Source organism: Oreochromis aureus, linkage group 11, assembly GCF_013358895.1.
Source record: "Oreochromis aureus strain Israel breed Guangdong linkage group 11, ZZ_aureus, whole genome shotgun sequence".
Lineage (NCBI taxonomy): Eukaryota > Metazoa > Chordata > Actinopteri > Cichliformes > Cichlidae > Oreochromis > Oreochromis aureus.
The window spans coordinates 38,493,823-38,510,431 of NC_052952.1; the positions used below are offsets into that span (position 1 = coordinate 38,493,823).

The following is a 16,609-nucleotide window of genomic DNA, read 5'->3' on the forward strand; positions in this document are numbered from 1 at the left end:
GTCACTTTAATTTTAAAACTGTGTAATTTTAAAACTGCATATTCTGTGTATTTATTATTTCATTGCCTGTTCTTATTGTTCTTATCTTCAACGTTATGCTGCTCGGCTGTTTGTTAATTGCCCCTCGGGGAAAAATAAAGTCTTCTGATTCTGATCATGTTACGATGATGATGATGATGATGGTACTGGTGCCGGTCTGTGTGTTTCTCCCGCCTCTAAAAGCAAACTTGTCCCCGGCAGAGACGAAGAGCTCCGGGCGGAAGGCCCGCTGCGTTTGAACGGAGTCACGTGACTGTCGTACCGGTTGAAACCGACAGAAAGCCGCAGGAGGCTCGAGCTGCAGATCTGCGCGGACGAACGGATCAAACATCCAGCACAGAGTCCGACTCCCCGGCTGCACACCCCCCGGTATGTCCGCTGCTGTCTGCGTGCTGAAGACCCGCTGCTTCCTCCGGCAGCTCCTCCCCGGCCTGCCCGCCGCCATGCACAGAAGCTACAGCCTGGATGTCTCCGCTCCGCTCCTCCGGACGCAGGGCTACGTGGACGGCCGCTGGATCTCCGCTGCCTCGGTGTTCCCCGTCCTGGACCCGGCCACCGGACAGGAGATAGCCCGGGTATCGGACTGCGGCCCCGCGGAGGCCAAGCGGGCGGTGGACGCTGCGTACAAAGCGTTTCACTCCTGGAAGCAGTACACAGCCAAGGTAGGCTGCGCACTCACAGAACTCCACTTTAAAAACCGACGATTTAAAATTATTGTCGCATTTCCGCCCTGAAAATTAAACGAAACAACCCAACGCTGGCATCTTCCCGACTGACAGAAGCCAGACTTTTATTCGGATATCATAAAATTCACCGGATACTACAATATGTGCAGGTTTCACTTTTTAAACGGGACTCTCTGCCCGTACTCAACGCAAAGCACTGGAATTCTTACGTAAGTGATCCACATTGACTGTCGGAGTTTCTGTCAGTGATCTTATTCACAGACGTCAGACTTTAATACGGCTAACACAGAAACCACCTGATTTAAGGATTTTCACACAAATTCAAAACTTTCTTTTATGGCCTTCTCCGCCCACCGTACTCCACTAAAAAACTATAAATGTACCTTCAATTATAAATATCGACTCAGTATTCTGTCAAACAGCTTTTGTAAACATTAAATGTTTGGAAATGTTTATTGGGTTAACTCATATTCCCAGGAATCAGTTTTTAGACTAAACCCAAACTTTAACGAGCGTCTTCCTGTTGCTGCGCCACTGCGAGCGGACAGGAGACAGACATTCAATTCAATTCAATTCAATTCAATTCAATTTTATTTATATAGCGCCAAATCACAACAGAAGTCGCCTCAAGGCGCTTTATATTGTACAGTAGATAGCACAATAATAAATACAGAGAAAAACCCAACAATCATATGACCCCCTATGAGCAAGCACTTTGGCGACAGTGGGAAGGAAAAACTCCCTTTTAACAGGAAGAAACCTCCGGCAGAACCAGGCTCAGGGAGGGGCGGCCATCTGCTGCGACCGGTTGGGGTGAAAGAAGGAAAACAGGATAAAGACATGCTGTGGAAGAGAGACAGAGATTAATAACAGATATGATTCGATGCAGAGAGGTCTATTAACACATAGTGAGTGAGAAAGGTGACTGGAAGGGAAAAACTCAATGCATCATGGGAATCCCCGGCAGCCTACGTCTATTGCAGCATAACTAAGGGAGGATTCAGGGTCACCTGGTCCAGCCCTAACTATATGCTTTAGCAAAAGGAAAGTTTGAAGCCTAATCTTGAAAGTAGAGATAGTGTCTGTCTCCCGAATCCAAACTGGAAGCTGGTTCCACAGAAGAGGGCCTGAAAACTGAAGGCTCTGCCTCCCATTCTACTTTTAAATACTCTAGGAACAACAAGTAGGCCTGCAGTGTGAGAGCGAAGTGCTCTAATGGGGTGATATGGTACTACAAGGTCATTAAGATAAGATGGGGCCTGATTATTTAAGACTTTGTATGTGAGGAGCAGGATTTTGAATTCAATTCTGGATTTAACAGGAAGCCAATGAAGGAAGCCAAAACAGGAGAAATATGCTCTCTCTTTCTAGTCCCTGTCAGTACCCTTGCTGCAGCATTTTGGATCAGCTGAAGGCTTTTCAGTGAGTTTTAGGACATCCTGATAATAAAGAATTACAGTAGTCCAGCCTGGAAGTAATAAATGCATGAACTAGTTTTTCAGCATCACTCTGAGACAGGATATTTCTAATTTTAGAGATGTTGCGCAAATGGAAGAAAGCAGTCTTACATATTTGTTTAATATGTGCATTGAAGGACATGTCCTGGTCAAAATGACTCAAGGTTCCTCACAGTGTTACTGGAGGCCAAGGTAATGCCATCCAGAGTAAGAATCTGCTTAGATACCATAGTTCTAAGATTTTCAGGCCGAGTACAATAACCTCAGTTTTATCTGAATTAAGAAGCAGAAAGTTAGCGGCCATCCAGGTCTTTATGTCTTTAAGACATTCCTGCAGTTTCACTAATTGGTCTGTGATACCTGGCTTCATGGATAGATAGAGCTGCGTGTCATCTGCATAGCAGTGAAAATTTATGCTATGTCTTCTAATGATGCTGCCTAAGGAAGCATGTATAATGTAAATAGAATTGGTCCTAGCACTGAACCCTGTGGAACACCATAATTGACCTTAGTGTCTGAAGAGGACTCTCCATTTACATGTACAAATTGGAGTCTATTAGATAGATATGATACAAACCACTGCAGTGCAGTACCTGTAATACCTACAGCATGTTCTAATCGCTCTAATAGGATATTATGGTCAACAGTATCAAACGCAGCACTGAGGTCTAGCAGGACAAGCACAGAGATGAGTCCACTGTCAGAGGCCATAAGAAGATCATTTGTAACCTTCACTAAAGCTGTTTCTGTGCTGTGATGAGCTCTGAAACCTGACTGAAACTCTTCAAATAAGCCATTCCTCTGCAGATGATCTGTTAGCTGTTTGACAACTACTCTTTCAAGGATGTTTGATATGAAAGGAAGGTTGGAGATTGGCCTATAATTAGCTAAGACAGCTGGGTCTAGAGATGCTTTTAAGTAAAGGTTTAACTACAGCCAGCTTGAAGGCCTGTGGTACATAGCCGATTATTAGAGATAGGTTGATCATATTTAAGATTGAAGCATTAATTAATGGCAGGACTTCTTTGAGCAGTTTTGTAGGAATGGGGTCTAAAAGACACGTTGATGGTTTGGAGGAATTAATTATTGAAGTTAACTCAGAAAGATCAATTGGAGAAAAAGAGTCTAACTTAACATTGATGGTACTAAAAGTAGCTGTAGATAATATTACATCTGTGGGATGATTATTGGTAATTTTTTCTCTAATGATAAAATTTTATTTGTGAAGAAGTTCATGAAGTCATTACTAGTTAACGTTAAAGGGATTGTTGGCTCAGTAGAGCTCTGACTGTTTGTCAGCCTGGCTACAGTGCTGAAGAGAAACCTGGGGTTGTTCTTATTTTCTTCAATCAGTGACGAATAGTAAGATGTTCTGGCTTTTATGGAGGGCTTTCTTATAAAGCAGCAAACTATTTCTCCAGGCTAAATGATGATCCTCTAAATTTGTGACACGCCATTTCCTCTCCAGCTTACGAGTTATCTGCTTTAGGCTACGTGTTTGAGAATTATACCACGGAGTCAGGTACTTCGGATTTGAGGCCTTAGTTTTCACAGGAGCTACAGTATCCAGAGTCGCACGTAGTGAGGAGGTAAAATTATTAACAAGATAATCGACCTCTGTTGGAGTAGCGTTCAGATAGCTGCTCTGCTCTATGTTGGTACAGGGCATTGAAGATGATAACAGTGGGTGGATTATATTCTTAAACTTAGTTACTGCACTTTCAGAAAGACATCTACTTTGATAAAGTCTACTCTCCACTGCTGTGTAATCAATTATTGTAAATGTAAATGTTATCAGGAAATGATCAGACAGCAGAGGGTTTTCAGGAAACACTGTTAAATGTTCAGTTTCTATGCCATATGTTAAAACAAGATCTAGAGTGTGATTAAAGTGGTGGGTGGGTTCTTTTACATTTTGAGAGAAGCCAATTGAGTCTAATAACAGATTAAATGCGATGTTGAGGCTGTCATTTTTAGCATCTACATGGATGTTAAAATCACCCACAATAATTATTTTATCTGAGCTGAGCACTAAATCAGATAAAAAGTCTGAGAAATCAGAGAGAAACTCTGTGTAAGGCCCAGGTGGACGATAGATGATAACAAGTAAGACTGGTTTCTGAGTTTTACAGCTGGGGTGGACGAGGCTAAGCATCAGGCTTTCAAATGAATTAAAAGTCTGTCTTGGTCTTTCGTTAATTAATAGACTGGTGTGAAAAATTGCTGCCACACGCCCCTCGGCCTGTGCTTCGGGATTTCTGGTAGTTAGAATGACTCGGGGTGTTGATTCATTTAAACTAACATAATCATCCTGCTGCAACCAGGTTTCTGTAAGGCAGAGTAAATCGATTTGTTGATCAATTATTAAGTCATGTACTAACAGAGACTTGGAGGAGAGAGACCTAATATTTAATAATCCACATTTCACTGTTTTACTCTTTGGTTCAGATGTGGATACTGTATTGTTCTTTCTTTTTGATTTTTATGTTTAAGTTGTTTATTGCTGGTTTTAGTTTGTTTTTGTCTGTTTGGGAGCTGACACAGTCTCAATGGAGATGGGTTTTTGGGGGTAGCAGGAGGAGAGAAGCTGCAGAGAGGCGTGTAAGACTGCAACTCTGCTTCCTGGTCCCAACTCTGGATAGTCATATTTTGGGGGGTTTAATAAATTGGTCCATATTTCTAGAAATGAGAGCTGCTCCATCCAAAGTGGGATGGATGCCGTCTCTCCTAACAAGACCAGGTTTCCTCCAGAAGGTTTGCCAATTATCTATGAAGCCCACATCGTTTCTGGGACACCACTCAGACAGCCAGCAATTTAAGGAGAACATGCGGCTAAACATGTCACTCCTGGTCTGATTGGGGAGGGGACCAGAGAAAACTACATGTGAGCCGAGATGAGCACCGTCCCTTAAACAGTCACAAAACACAAAGGCTGCAGTGAGGAGACACGGAGTTTCCCCGCTAACAGCACACTGTTCAAATATGTCGTAATTGTACAGAGTTTCGCGTGGACAGCAGGTGTGCTCCTGCAGCGTTGCGAGCATGTTTAATGCAGTTATCTGCTGTGAGGTTCTTGTTCTTAGAGACGTTAGCAGTGAGTGTGTGGATGCAGCTGAGCTCTGCTTGAACCGTAGGTTAAATGTTTAAACACTCGCAGCCTCACAGGTTAATGTTTCCCTCAGTGCAGAGACAAAGTCCGGCTTTGTTAAAGGTCAGCAGGCTGACTGAGCTCCACCTTCATACAGTCACCAACACAGGAGGTGACCCGCTGAAGGATGAACCAACGAGCAGGGACAGATATCTGATCCATCAAAAAGAAAAAACTGCAGGAGCAAACTTAGGACTGGATGTGTCCTCACTCTGGTCCTTGACTTTAAACTTTTTCAGAGTATTTTCTCTGATAAAGTTTCTACTTTTTGCTGTAAATGAGAGAATTGTTTGTTTCTTTTGATGAAACTAAAGTTCTCTCTTTGCGTCTCCATCAATATGAGTGAAGCATGGTGGCAGGGGACAGGTGTGAACGGTTAAATGTGATAATGAAGGCGTGCAAGTGACCCGTGCTGTGCTCTGATTGGTTGTCCTGCAGGAGAGGAGCGTCCTGCTGAGGAAATGGTTCGAGCTGCTGATGCTGCACAAAGACGAGCTCGCCCAGCTGATCACGTTTGAATGTGTGAGTATGAAACATGAACTCACCTGTAGGACACCTGAACATGCAGTACATGTCAGCAACGAGTGAGTACTTGTACTGTAGTACTTTTCAAATAAATACTGCTTTAAAATGTTTGTTTTACTGAAATAAGAAAACATCAAGTTTTTGTAAAAGTGATTATTGTAACAAACTCTTCATCCTGCTGTGTGTCTGTGTGTGCGTATCTCTGTGTGTGTGTCTCTATGTCTGTGTCTGTGTGTCTGTCTGTGCGTGCGTGTGTGTGCGTCTCTGTCTGTGCGTGTGTGTGTGCGTCTGTGTGTGTGTTGCAGGGTAAACCGATGTGCGAGTCTCTCGGGGAGATCTCGTACTCCGCCTCCTTCCTCGAGTGGTTTTCTGAGGAGGCGCGGCGAGTTTACGGTGACATCGTGCCGTCTCCAGCCAAAGACAGAAAGCTCCTCCTCCTGAAGCAGCCGGTGGGCGTGGCCTCCATCATCACACCGGTGAGCAGCCCATGACATGCGTTTAAGGGCCAGTGGCGGCCTTCAGGGCAATGAATACATCACATGACGTCCTGCAAAGAATTTAAATGCGCTGTTGTTCATTTCCAGTGGAACTTCCCCAGCGCCATGATCACCAGGAAGGTCGGCGCCGCGCTGGCCGCCGGCTGCACGGTGGTGGTTAAACCAGCTGAGGACACGCCGCTATCGGCTCTCGCACTGGCAGAGGTGAGTACGTCAAACATCTGGATAGGTGTCGGCACTTTGTTTCCTCGTGTTACACAGATCGTTGACTCACTTCCTGTGTTTTGGCGTGGGTTTTTTTTCCCCTCAGCTGGCGGAGCAGGCGGGGATCCCGGCAGGGGTGTTCAATGTGGTTCCGTGCTCCAGAGAGTCGACGCCCTCGGTCGGGCGGGTCCTCTGCACCGACCCTCTGGTGGCTAAAATCTCCTTCACTGGATCCACGGCGACCGGGAAGGTCAGAGCTGAGCGCCGCCTGCCTATTTAAGGAAGCGTTTCACTAAAAAGCAGAAACGCTTGCTTAAATAAAACTTTGGTTTCAGGTGTTGCTGAAAATGGCCGCTGACACTGTGAAGAAGGTATCTATGGAACTGGGTGGCCACGCCCCCTTCATTGTGTTTGACAGCGCAGACCTTGACAAAGCGGTGGGCGGAGCCATGGCATCCAAGTTCAGGAACTCGGGCCAGGTGAGGGTATCTCCTGCTGACCTGTTCCACAGGTGAACGCCGACGTTGTGCACGCTAACGCTTCTTCTTCCTGCAGACGTGTGTGTGCTCGAACCGGTTTCTGGTCCAGAGTGCCGTCTACGATCGCTTCGTGGAAAAGTTGGGGGGAGCGATGGATGCCGAGCTGCGTCTGGGTCACGGCTCGGAGCCCGACACCACGCAGGGGCCGCTCATCAACGCCCGCGCCGCAGAGAAGGTAAACGCCGTTTCCATGTTAATGCGGACAATAAATGACTGAAGTTTATTTAAAGACCACACCCGCACGCCGCTGAACGCCGTCTCTCCCCGTCAGGTGCTCCATCAGATTTCGGACGCCGTCTCCCGCGGGGCGAAGGTGGTGAAAGGCGGGAAGCGCCTCGACGGCTCATTCATGGAGCCGACTCTGCTGGCCGACGTCACCGCCGACATGCTGTGCACGAAGGAGGAAACCTTTGGGCCGCTCGTGCCCGTCATCAGGCAAGTCCAGACGGGTGATCGAGATTAAACCCGACTCAAAGACGGGTTTTGTTGATCTGCGGGTTTAATCCCGGCTTGACGCAGATTCTCGTTTATTATGAAGCCGTCTGAGCTCACCTGTGTCTGATCTGCAGGTTTAACACGGAGGAGGAGGCTCTGGCTGTTGCTAACGCGACCAGCGTCGGGCTGGCAGGTGAGTCCACCTGCGTGCAGCTGATTGGTTCCTACACTGCAGATCGCGGGCTGTTCATGCAGCGTCACAGACATGTCGGTTTCTGAGAGCTGTAAATTAGCCTCATTATGCTTTTTCCCGCCCCGTATGGACAAACGAGGAGGGGCATGTTTGCAGTTAGTTTAGCGACGTCTCTCTGGACTTCGGCTCGGCCGACTGTAACGTCTGACACCATAGAAGAAAGGTTCACGCGGCGGCGCCTTGTAGCTCTGACCTTCTCCTTTGTTCTCAGGTTACTTCTACTCGCAGGACGTGAGTCAGATCTGGCGGGTGGCGGAGGCGTTGGAGGTGGGGATCGTCGGCGTCAATGAGGGGCTGCTGTCCACGCCAGAGGCCACGTTTGGCGGGGTGAAGGAATCCGGCCTGGGCCGTGAGGGCTCCAAGTACGGCATCGACGAGTACCTGGAAGTGAAGTACGTGTGCTTTGGAGGCCTCAAACCATGAGGAGGAAGAGGAGGCGGTACAAGAGCTGTGACTCAGTGGAGGTGGTCGGATTCTTTTATTAACACGTGATAACTCCTTCAATAAAGTTTGAATTCATGCAGGATCAAAAACGTTGTTTGTAAATCACATTTTGAATCAGCTGTCGCTCCTCGCTTCTCTTTACTCCTTATGCTCACACAGTCGGCATCAGCGCAAAGCTTTTCTGATTGGCTGCTTATGCTTGTCATATTACGATGGTTCCGCCCACCAAAACTAAACATGAAACATCAAAGTTACATGAAAAGCACAAAAGTTCAACATTTACAATGTATTTCAGCCTCGCCGTCAGAGCACCGGCCTCGCTGCAGCACACGAACCATAAACGCGCGTTGGTCAGTCGCTCGCCACACGGGTGTTTAAACTTATCTGAACCCGTCTCTCAGACTGGTGCTGAACTGCCTAAACTCATACCAGTAGGAGGCGCTAATCAGTGTTTTTAATCTGCCCTGCTCTGCTGTGATTGGCTGGTTTTGCTATCAGTGTTAAGGGATTGTAAACTGAAGGGGAGGGGCTAACAAACCGCCACATTGGACCACTGAAAATTAACGAATAAATGCGATCAAACTTATTTTTTTTTTAAACTAATTTTCTGCTTCACCCACGACGCAGCGAGTGTCCATAAAGCTTCACTCACATGAATCCTCCTGAGTCGGAATAATTTATTCATTCCTAAAGAAATTATGTACGTGATGCGCGACACGCCTGATTCTTTGGAAACGAAGCTGACAGAGCGACAGCCGGGCGCCGCACGGAGCCATGAAAACATGAATGGGTACAAACCTGTCGACTCGGCTCGGCTACATGTGAAACGTTAGCATTTTAATGAAATCTGTAGCAGTTTAATAACTGGATGTTTGTCTCTGTAACTTTAGCGGATGTGGTCAAAGTTCATGTGTACATTTTGTATTTGGGACTAAATTAAAGACGAGTTTGTGATACTTCGAGCTGTGTTGGTGTTTTTATGTCGGCTCACAACCTTCATCACAGTTTCACTTTAAAAACTGTCTGATTCACACGCTGCTTCTCGTTAACCAACAAACGTTGAAGTTGAACCTGGCGGACGGCGTCTGTGAGCCGGGCTCAGATGAACCACGACTCTGCCGTGTTTCCTAGCGAGCGCTCTGTTAGCTAACGAGCTCACAGCTGTGAATCGGACGCCTGGCAGTGGTGTGATGCGATGCCTGACATGTCCCGCCCTCTCGCTCTTCCTGTTATCTGTCCGAGCAGACGCGCGTCCGTCCTCCGGGTCTAGAGTTCCTCGCGTCCTTTGAAATGGGACACGTTAGAATTCTCTGGAATTCTGGGTAATGTGGTCTCTCATACATGTCCCAGAATGCACCATTCAACGTCTGCGAGAGATCGGCCGTCCCGTCATCCGAAGGCGTCGCCGTTGCGGGCGGCCATGGCGCTGATGCGGTTCCTGCTGCGGACCGGGCGGTCGCGGCTGAAGATGGTGTCCTGGTCGCTGTCCAGCTCCGACTCGGACATCATGAGGCTGGAGTTGTGCTCCGTGCTGCGGTGCTTGATACCTGCACAGGGGAAAGGTCAGCGGGGGTCACTGGTGTAAGTCTCAGTTACTGAATAAAGATGGAGGACGACCTCCCGCCACTCCGGGGAAACATCTGCTCCAAAGAACACCAGGACATTCCCAGGAACGTGGGAACAGTCAGGCGCTTTAAAAGAAGGAGGCGGCTTCGTTTCGGTTCATGAAGACGACTCGCCTTTTACCTGAGGTCCCGAGGCTCGCTGAGCTGAACTCAGTCACATGACCCAAGGTGGAATCCTTTAGGCGAACGCATAGGTCACCTGGGAAAGGACGAAAGCAATGAACCACACCCTGGTCACATGACAGCTACAGAGCGAATCAGCGACCCCGCAGGACCGCCTCCAAGGTGACGGCTACCTGAGCCGCCGTCAGGTTTGAGAACCGAAGATGAAACGACTTCATGAACCAACAAGAATGCCGCCGCAGCCCGACCTGGACGATCTCCGCAGGTGGATTGTGGGGATGTGACTCACTGAATTTGGGGCGGAGCTCCACCCTCTCCTGCTCGTCCATGTTGTCCAGGATGGTGTATTTGGTTTTCTTCCTCGCTTTGGTCTGTCGTCTCCTGAAAGCAGCAGAGACGAGTTCACACACAGAAACACACCCGGGATCAGTCTATCACCTGCAGCGGCGTCCTCACCTCTTACAGCAGCAGATGAACGCCCAGCCGAGCGACAGGATGAGGACGACGAGCACGAAGCTGGTCAGGATGACGTACAGGACCCTCCACTCTGTCAGAGGAGCACAGCCAATAGGGTCAGCGGCTTGTGTGGAACTGTGCTGTGTGATGCGTACAGGTACATTTACAGGTGTGCACACAGGCTTCACTGCTCGTTTGGAGGCCAGCTTTGATTCACATCGATTTTAGTTTGAATAAAAAGTGCTCTCTCTCTCTCAGTGCACTCAGAGACCAGTTTACCATCACATCTCTGTTTTCTGCATTATTCTCTGCTCATCACGCCGCAGCCTGCTGCTGTGCTCAGTGCTGTCGGCCTCTGACGGCAAAGCCTCATCTCTGCTGTTCAAACTGAAGACATTGAGACTTAAACGATTGCTCAGCTGTGTCTGTAATCAAACTGTGACTCTGCTTCACTTCAGCAGCATCAGGTCATGTTCACATGTTGATTCATGGTTTGCTTCAGTTTTTGATCGACTGCAGGATATTTTGAAGGTTCTCTGCTATAAAAAGCCAGAACAGGAAAATCTGCTTCCTGTTTTATCCTCAGTTACTTTGACACAAAGACGTCTGCTGTGATGCTCACACCTCTGATGGAGTCTCACAGTGTCAGCTTGGTTTTATAGATATAAAGTATGGATATGTGCTGATAAATGATCAGAGTTATAATATTTCAGACTGAGTCTGAAATGGCTTCTAACCTCAGTGAGATTTAGTTTCTCTTGTAAGTAAATTAGTTATTTAATTAATTTACTTTTTCTTTTATTTGGCTTTTATTTATATCTTATGTGATTATATAGTGTGACTGAAGACTACAAATCAGACTTTACCACAGTTGCTCTCTCCGTCGCCGAGGTAACGACGAATCAGGTTCTCGGTCCAGAAGGGGTCGCAGGCGCACTGCTTGGTGATTGGATCGCACTGACCACGCCCGGAACAGCTGAGCAGACACACTGAGGGGAAAAACGAGCATGTTAAACCCAGGCAAACGCCCCGCCCCTCTCTGAGTGCACAGGTGTTACAGGTGAGCCGTGCCCCGGCTGGACTCACAGACGGTGTCCACCCTCAGGACTCTGAACAGCAGGTAGTCGCTCTTCTCGAAGAGCAGCTGGCTGCGCAGCACGCCGACCAATCGGGAGGCGGAGAGGGGTCCCGAGGCGCCGCGCACGGAGAACCGCAACACGGTGCTGCGAGCAGAGAAAACATGACAGGTTAACGCGAGCCAGCGCGTGGAGCGGCGGGTCTGCGGCGCATGCCGGTACCTGATGTGGGAGTGTCCCTGCAGCGCTCGCACCTGGACGTCGCTGTCGAGGACAGGGATCAGAGCGGCGAGCTGTCGGACCACCGTGTCCCTCTGAGCCACGCTCACCTGAGACACCGACACCAGCATCTCCAGCTCCACCTGCTCGCCGCCGCCGGGCTCTGCGGGCACACGGGAGGACACGTCTGCGTCGGCACAAGCCCGGGTAAAACAAAACAAAACGTACGGCGAGCTTTCAGCCTCACCTGGTCGCACCTCCACGGTGGCCGTGGCGGAGCCGGAGCGCCCCTGCGCGTTGGTCACCTTCAGCTGGAACAGGTAGGTGCCTTCGACCAGGTTAGCGAGGTAGAGCGAGGGCTGAGTATCGGAGCCGTACAGGACGTCCTGGAACCAGCAAAGGTCAAAGGTCACTCCGTCACACACACACACAGTGTTTCCCCCAGTGCGAGGTCGATCAGCCGTCACTGATTTAAAGTTTAATCACTGCAGTAAAATTAAGGAGATGATTCCGACCAATGGTCACAAACCTGCGCTCGATAATAAAGTTTGATTTGAAGCGTCATACTCATTCTTACGTAAACCGCCACAGCGCCGGTCGGTACTGACCCCGGCAGCAGGACTCTGGCTGTCTCGGGTCCACAGGAAGTGGACTGCGGTCTGATCGGCGTTGGTCACCGAGCCTCTGAGGACCAGAGAGTTGTTGGGCAGAGTGAGCGAGTGGCTGCCGCTGGCGTGGGCGACCGGAAGAAGACTACTGGCTGCAGGAGGAAGCAGACGACCTTAGATTAGCCCGTTTGCGATTTAAACTGACAGGAAGAGCTCTGCCTTCCCTGAATAACACCGAGGCGCTCACCTTCCAGGACTCGGACGGTGAGCGAGGCACTGTCTGTCGCCCCCTCCTGGTCAGAGACAGTCAGTCTGAAGGTGTAGCGCCCCGCCCGAACCCCTGAGGCTGTGGCGACAGAATGATCCGCGTCATCCAGCCTCAGCCCGGGAGGCCCGCTGGAGGAAAAACACGAAACCCGACTGAACAAATTTGATCTTTCAGTCACAGAAATATGAGAAAAGCCTCCAGACCCACCTGACCGCCTCCCAGCGGTAGCTGACGATGCCGCGGTCGTCACTGCTGCCGCTGCCGTTGAGCAACAAGCTGCTCACCGGGAGAGACAGGCTCCTGTCGGGGCCCACGACAGCCACTGGACCACGGTTTGACCCTCCAACGTGTGACACCGACGCTGAAGCTGGAAAAGGTTTAAAGAGACGGCGTGAAATCGGTGTGAAGACACAGAAAACAATAAACCTGTTTAATTTACCTGCTGACTCAGTCGCCGCCGTCGTCGTGGTGGCTGCTGACAAGGTGGAGGTGGTGAGGTCAGAGGTCACAGTCGGGTGGGTGGTGGAAGGTGGAGTTCCGGCTACAGACTGAAGCACCTTCACAGCGTCTGTGCGAGAAACTAAGGTTAAATGTCGCATCTGACACACTGAACAGCTTTATCATCATTTTTTTTATTAAAATGTGTTTTATTATTTTGAAATCAAGCATCTAGGAAAACTGTTCTGGACCAGACAGTCCTGAATTTTATTATAAAGGGCTGCCAACCCCTTAGTATTGTGGAGAGTGTGAGGATCCTTTAACGTACTGGGGGAAAAGGAAGACATCCGAACCTTTCCCACCTGGCTTTACAGTTTTTGTGTGCCCCAGCTTCATCTATACCTCTGAGTTTTCCAAAACTGGGGAAATGGTGTCAAAAAAACGCAATAGCCTGAATGCAAAAACATTGGATAAACTTATTTTTCTGAATAGAAATGTATAATAAACTCTGAGTCAATTACATTTAAATGGGTAATGTTACATTCACAATACCTTCATTTTAATTTTCACTTAATGTCATTCACACTATATTTTAAAGATGTCTACAATATTTGAAATGTAAAAGATATAAAATGATTCCATGGAAAGTACAATACCTTACAGTGTACAAGTATGACGAGGTCATTGAATCAGTGTCTGTTGTGAGTCTCAAGTAAGTTGCCTGCAATGATATTTAAGGTCCAGCAGGTGTCAGTATGGAGCAAAACAGCAACACTGTGTCGACACAGTATGGATACAGTTTGGGGAATGTGCTGAAACGCCTCAGGAGGCCTCATCTACCCATCACTACTATCTACAGTGACCAGCAGGAGGCGACTCCTCTGGCTGACACGTGACCTCAATAACCTGTTTTTCCTTTAAAATTACTAAATCAAAATATCAAAAAAAGATCAAATGTTGATTTAAACAAACATTTTTTTAGTCATAAACTCACCTGACGTGGGTCTGCTGGTGGGTTCAGGAGCAGCTGGAGCGGCGGGTTTCACCGTGATCGCTTCTACGGGGTTTCCAAGATACACCAGCAGGGGTGGAGCTGCAGGTGGAGGATAAGTTACTGCTCCACCGGTCAGAGGGACAGGACCTCTGACGCTCTTCAGACACGTTTGCTAAAGTTTATCTTTAAAACAACAAACTGGAGTGAACCTGCGACCTGACGGAGGTGTGACCTGAAGGAGGTGTGCTGACCTGACCTGACCTGACCTGACCTGACGGAGGTGCTTACCTGGGTTTGCTGTGTTGCTGCTGAAGGTGTGGGCTGGAGCAGAGCTGGTCTCAGGTCTCAGGGGTGGAGAGGTGGAGCTGCTCTCCGTCTGCAGGGAGGACAATGACAGGCTGTAGTGTGGTCTCCATGGAGACAGCATATGAGCTCACGCTCTGAACTCACCGATTTCTGTGGCGCCACCTCCGTCTGTCTCCCGGCACCACCCTCCTCTCCCCGGCTCACGTTCGGGGCCACGCTGCTCTCTGTTGGCCTCCTCTCTGGACCGTCCTCAGCCTCCGATTGATTGAAGCTGCCCCCCCCCTTCAAAGGCGGCTGATTAGTCTCCCGTTCTGGGCTGGCTCCGCCCCTCTCCTCCTGGCTGCCCTCTGAGTACTCGACATCCAGCATCCCAGGGTCCGGGAAGCCCCGATGTGGTGCGTTAAACAGGGAGAGATCCTTCAGAGCCTCCAAGTTGCCGGGCGCCTCGGACGAGCGTGAGAGGGGCCTCCAGCGTCCGCCGTACGGCTCCCCCCTCACCAGGGACTGAAGCACCAGCGTCTGCGGGGACGGACGCCGCAGGAAGGCGAGAAGCGAGTCAGCACCAGGCGTCTGCCGGGGCTGGCAGTTCTCCCTCTGCTGGCAGCTCAGCACGTAGCAGCGGCCCTCGAACAGCCACGCCAGGTCGTAGCCGGGCAGGTCGCAGCACGCCGCCACACACTGCGGCAGGGACGCCACGCCGGGCACCCGCAGAATACCGCTGCTCTCGACCACGGGAGACACCACAGCCTCGGAGAAGGTCGCCCCCTGCCAGCACTGAGATGCCACTGCAGCTGCAAAAGAAACACGTTTACCTGATCCGAGTTCAATAATCAGGTTTAATAAGATGCACCTGCAGCCTGCAGGGGGCAGTATAAAGGCAGCTCAGCTTCACTGCATACCTCAGACAGGTTTACCATAAATGGGCTTTTTACAAGTCTGATCGTCTGAGGGGAAACGCCACAGAGCCTGCTGTAGTCGTCACTCTGTGTGTGTTTTTACTGCACACTTATAATTGATCCTTCCATCACCAGAATAAGATTACAGGCCGACAAGTTTAAAATTTCAGTTTAAATAAATGAATTACAACGTGTTACACAGTCCTGGGTGTGACACGTTTTAATCCGTGCGGACATTTTTAACACGTCCACATTTGGAGGTTTCTAAATGTTTTTACCTTCCACCGCGTAGATCAGTAGCAGAAGCATGTTTTCCCACATGGTTGGTCCTTCAGCCTGAAACGATCAATCACAGCAAGTTAAAAATCATCGCTGCTCCTCACACACCTGAAAACGAACCCGTCAGCAGTGACGTGGTCCTCCCTGCACGGTTTCAGCACCGTCACGGTGGACAGCGCCACCTGGAGCCCCGCCCAGCTGCACGAAGCCGCCACGCTGTCACTGAAAACAAACGCAGCTTCGCCCCGTGAAGCCAAAAAACCTGATTTGATTTTAAAATCTCCCCATAAAGCAAACACAATCGAGTTTAACAGGAGCTAAATGCACAAGAATCACATCCAGGCATCACTGTGGCTGTTCCACGCCGTTCAGAAAATTACTAGTTTATGTTCCATTATTTATAAGTACATATTCATAACAATTGAAGCACCCAAATTAGTCATTCTTTAATTCGGCAAAGGTTTAGGCCAGTAAACCCGAAACCTTGCGCTAAAAAATCTAAACTCTGTGAGGCCGTTTGAGGGAAACCTGACAAACAGGACGAGGCAGGAAAAAAGCCCAATCACTTATAAACGAGCCGAATCGCAGCGCGTAGTGAAGAAAAACTGAATTTACGTTAGTCATCTGATTCTTTTTGTCAATACTGAATAGAAATCCCTAATTTTGATGATTTTTAAATGTAGTTCTGCATGATGAAGGCTAACAGCGCAGATTACGATGAGAATCCAACCTGCCGTCAAATGTCGCCGTTTGTAACATTTAACCGCTCCCAGACAAAAGCAGACGTCACAGTGTGCGCACGTTTCACCGATTACACCGTCCTCGCGCCGTTTGCGGGCTTTTATTATGGAACCCGCAAACGGCGCGCGGGTTATTATTAACCTGGATGTACCTGACTCCTGCCGGCGCTCCAGGCCTCCCAGCGGGCCTCCCAGCTGGCCTCTCCGCTCCTCACTGCTCCTCCCGGCCGGACCCCGTCAGTCCCGCGGGCCTCATACTGGACTCAGCGGTGGGGGTTCAACCACAAAGATTTACCTGCTCACACTGTGCCGCTGAGAAAGCACGAGCGCCGTCGAGTCCGCGAAAATCATACG

The 16,609-nt window shown here is 49.2% G+C and overlaps 2 protein-coding genes across 2 annotated transcripts; one reads left to right on the forward strand and one right to left on the reverse strand.

The window, feature by feature from the left end:
• Positions 1 to 9,186, forward strand: aldh5a1 (aldehyde dehydrogenase 5 family, member A1 (succinate-semialdehyde dehydrogenase)). The gene is made up of 10 exons (XM_031749541.2): positions 1 to 701; positions 5,769 to 5,852; positions 6,161 to 6,331; positions 6,440 to 6,556; positions 6,663 to 6,806; positions 6,892 to 7,035; positions 7,112 to 7,270; positions 7,367 to 7,530; positions 7,665 to 7,723; positions 7,995 to 9,186. The coding sequence occupies exons 1-10, from the start codon at positions 411 to 413 to the stop codon at positions 8,204 to 8,206; spliced, it is 1,545 nt and encodes a 514-aa protein (XP_031605401.1). The 5' UTR covers positions 1 to 410; the 3' UTR covers positions 8,207 to 9,186.
• On the reverse strand, positions 8,247 to 16,581 carry kiaa0319 (KIAA0319 ortholog). The gene is made up of 16 exons (XM_031749529.2): positions 16,408 to 16,581; positions 15,515 to 15,572; positions 14,485 to 15,131; positions 14,323 to 14,410; positions 14,035 to 14,133; positions 13,042 to 13,170; positions 12,810 to 12,969; positions 12,582 to 12,730; positions 12,335 to 12,486; positions 11,974 to 12,112; positions 11,730 to 11,889; positions 11,518 to 11,654; positions 11,298 to 11,420; positions 10,432 to 10,522; positions 10,265 to 10,356; positions 8,247 to 9,774 (listed from the first exon to the last, which is right to left on the reverse strand). Exons 2-16 carry the CDS (start codon positions 15,555 to 15,557, stop codon positions 9,617 to 9,619), a joined length of 2,367 nt encoding a protein of 788 aa, XP_031605389.1. The 5' UTR covers positions 15,558 to 15,572; positions 16,408 to 16,581; the 3' UTR covers positions 8,247 to 9,616.
• Positions 16,582 to 16,609: the final 28 nt, after the last annotated feature.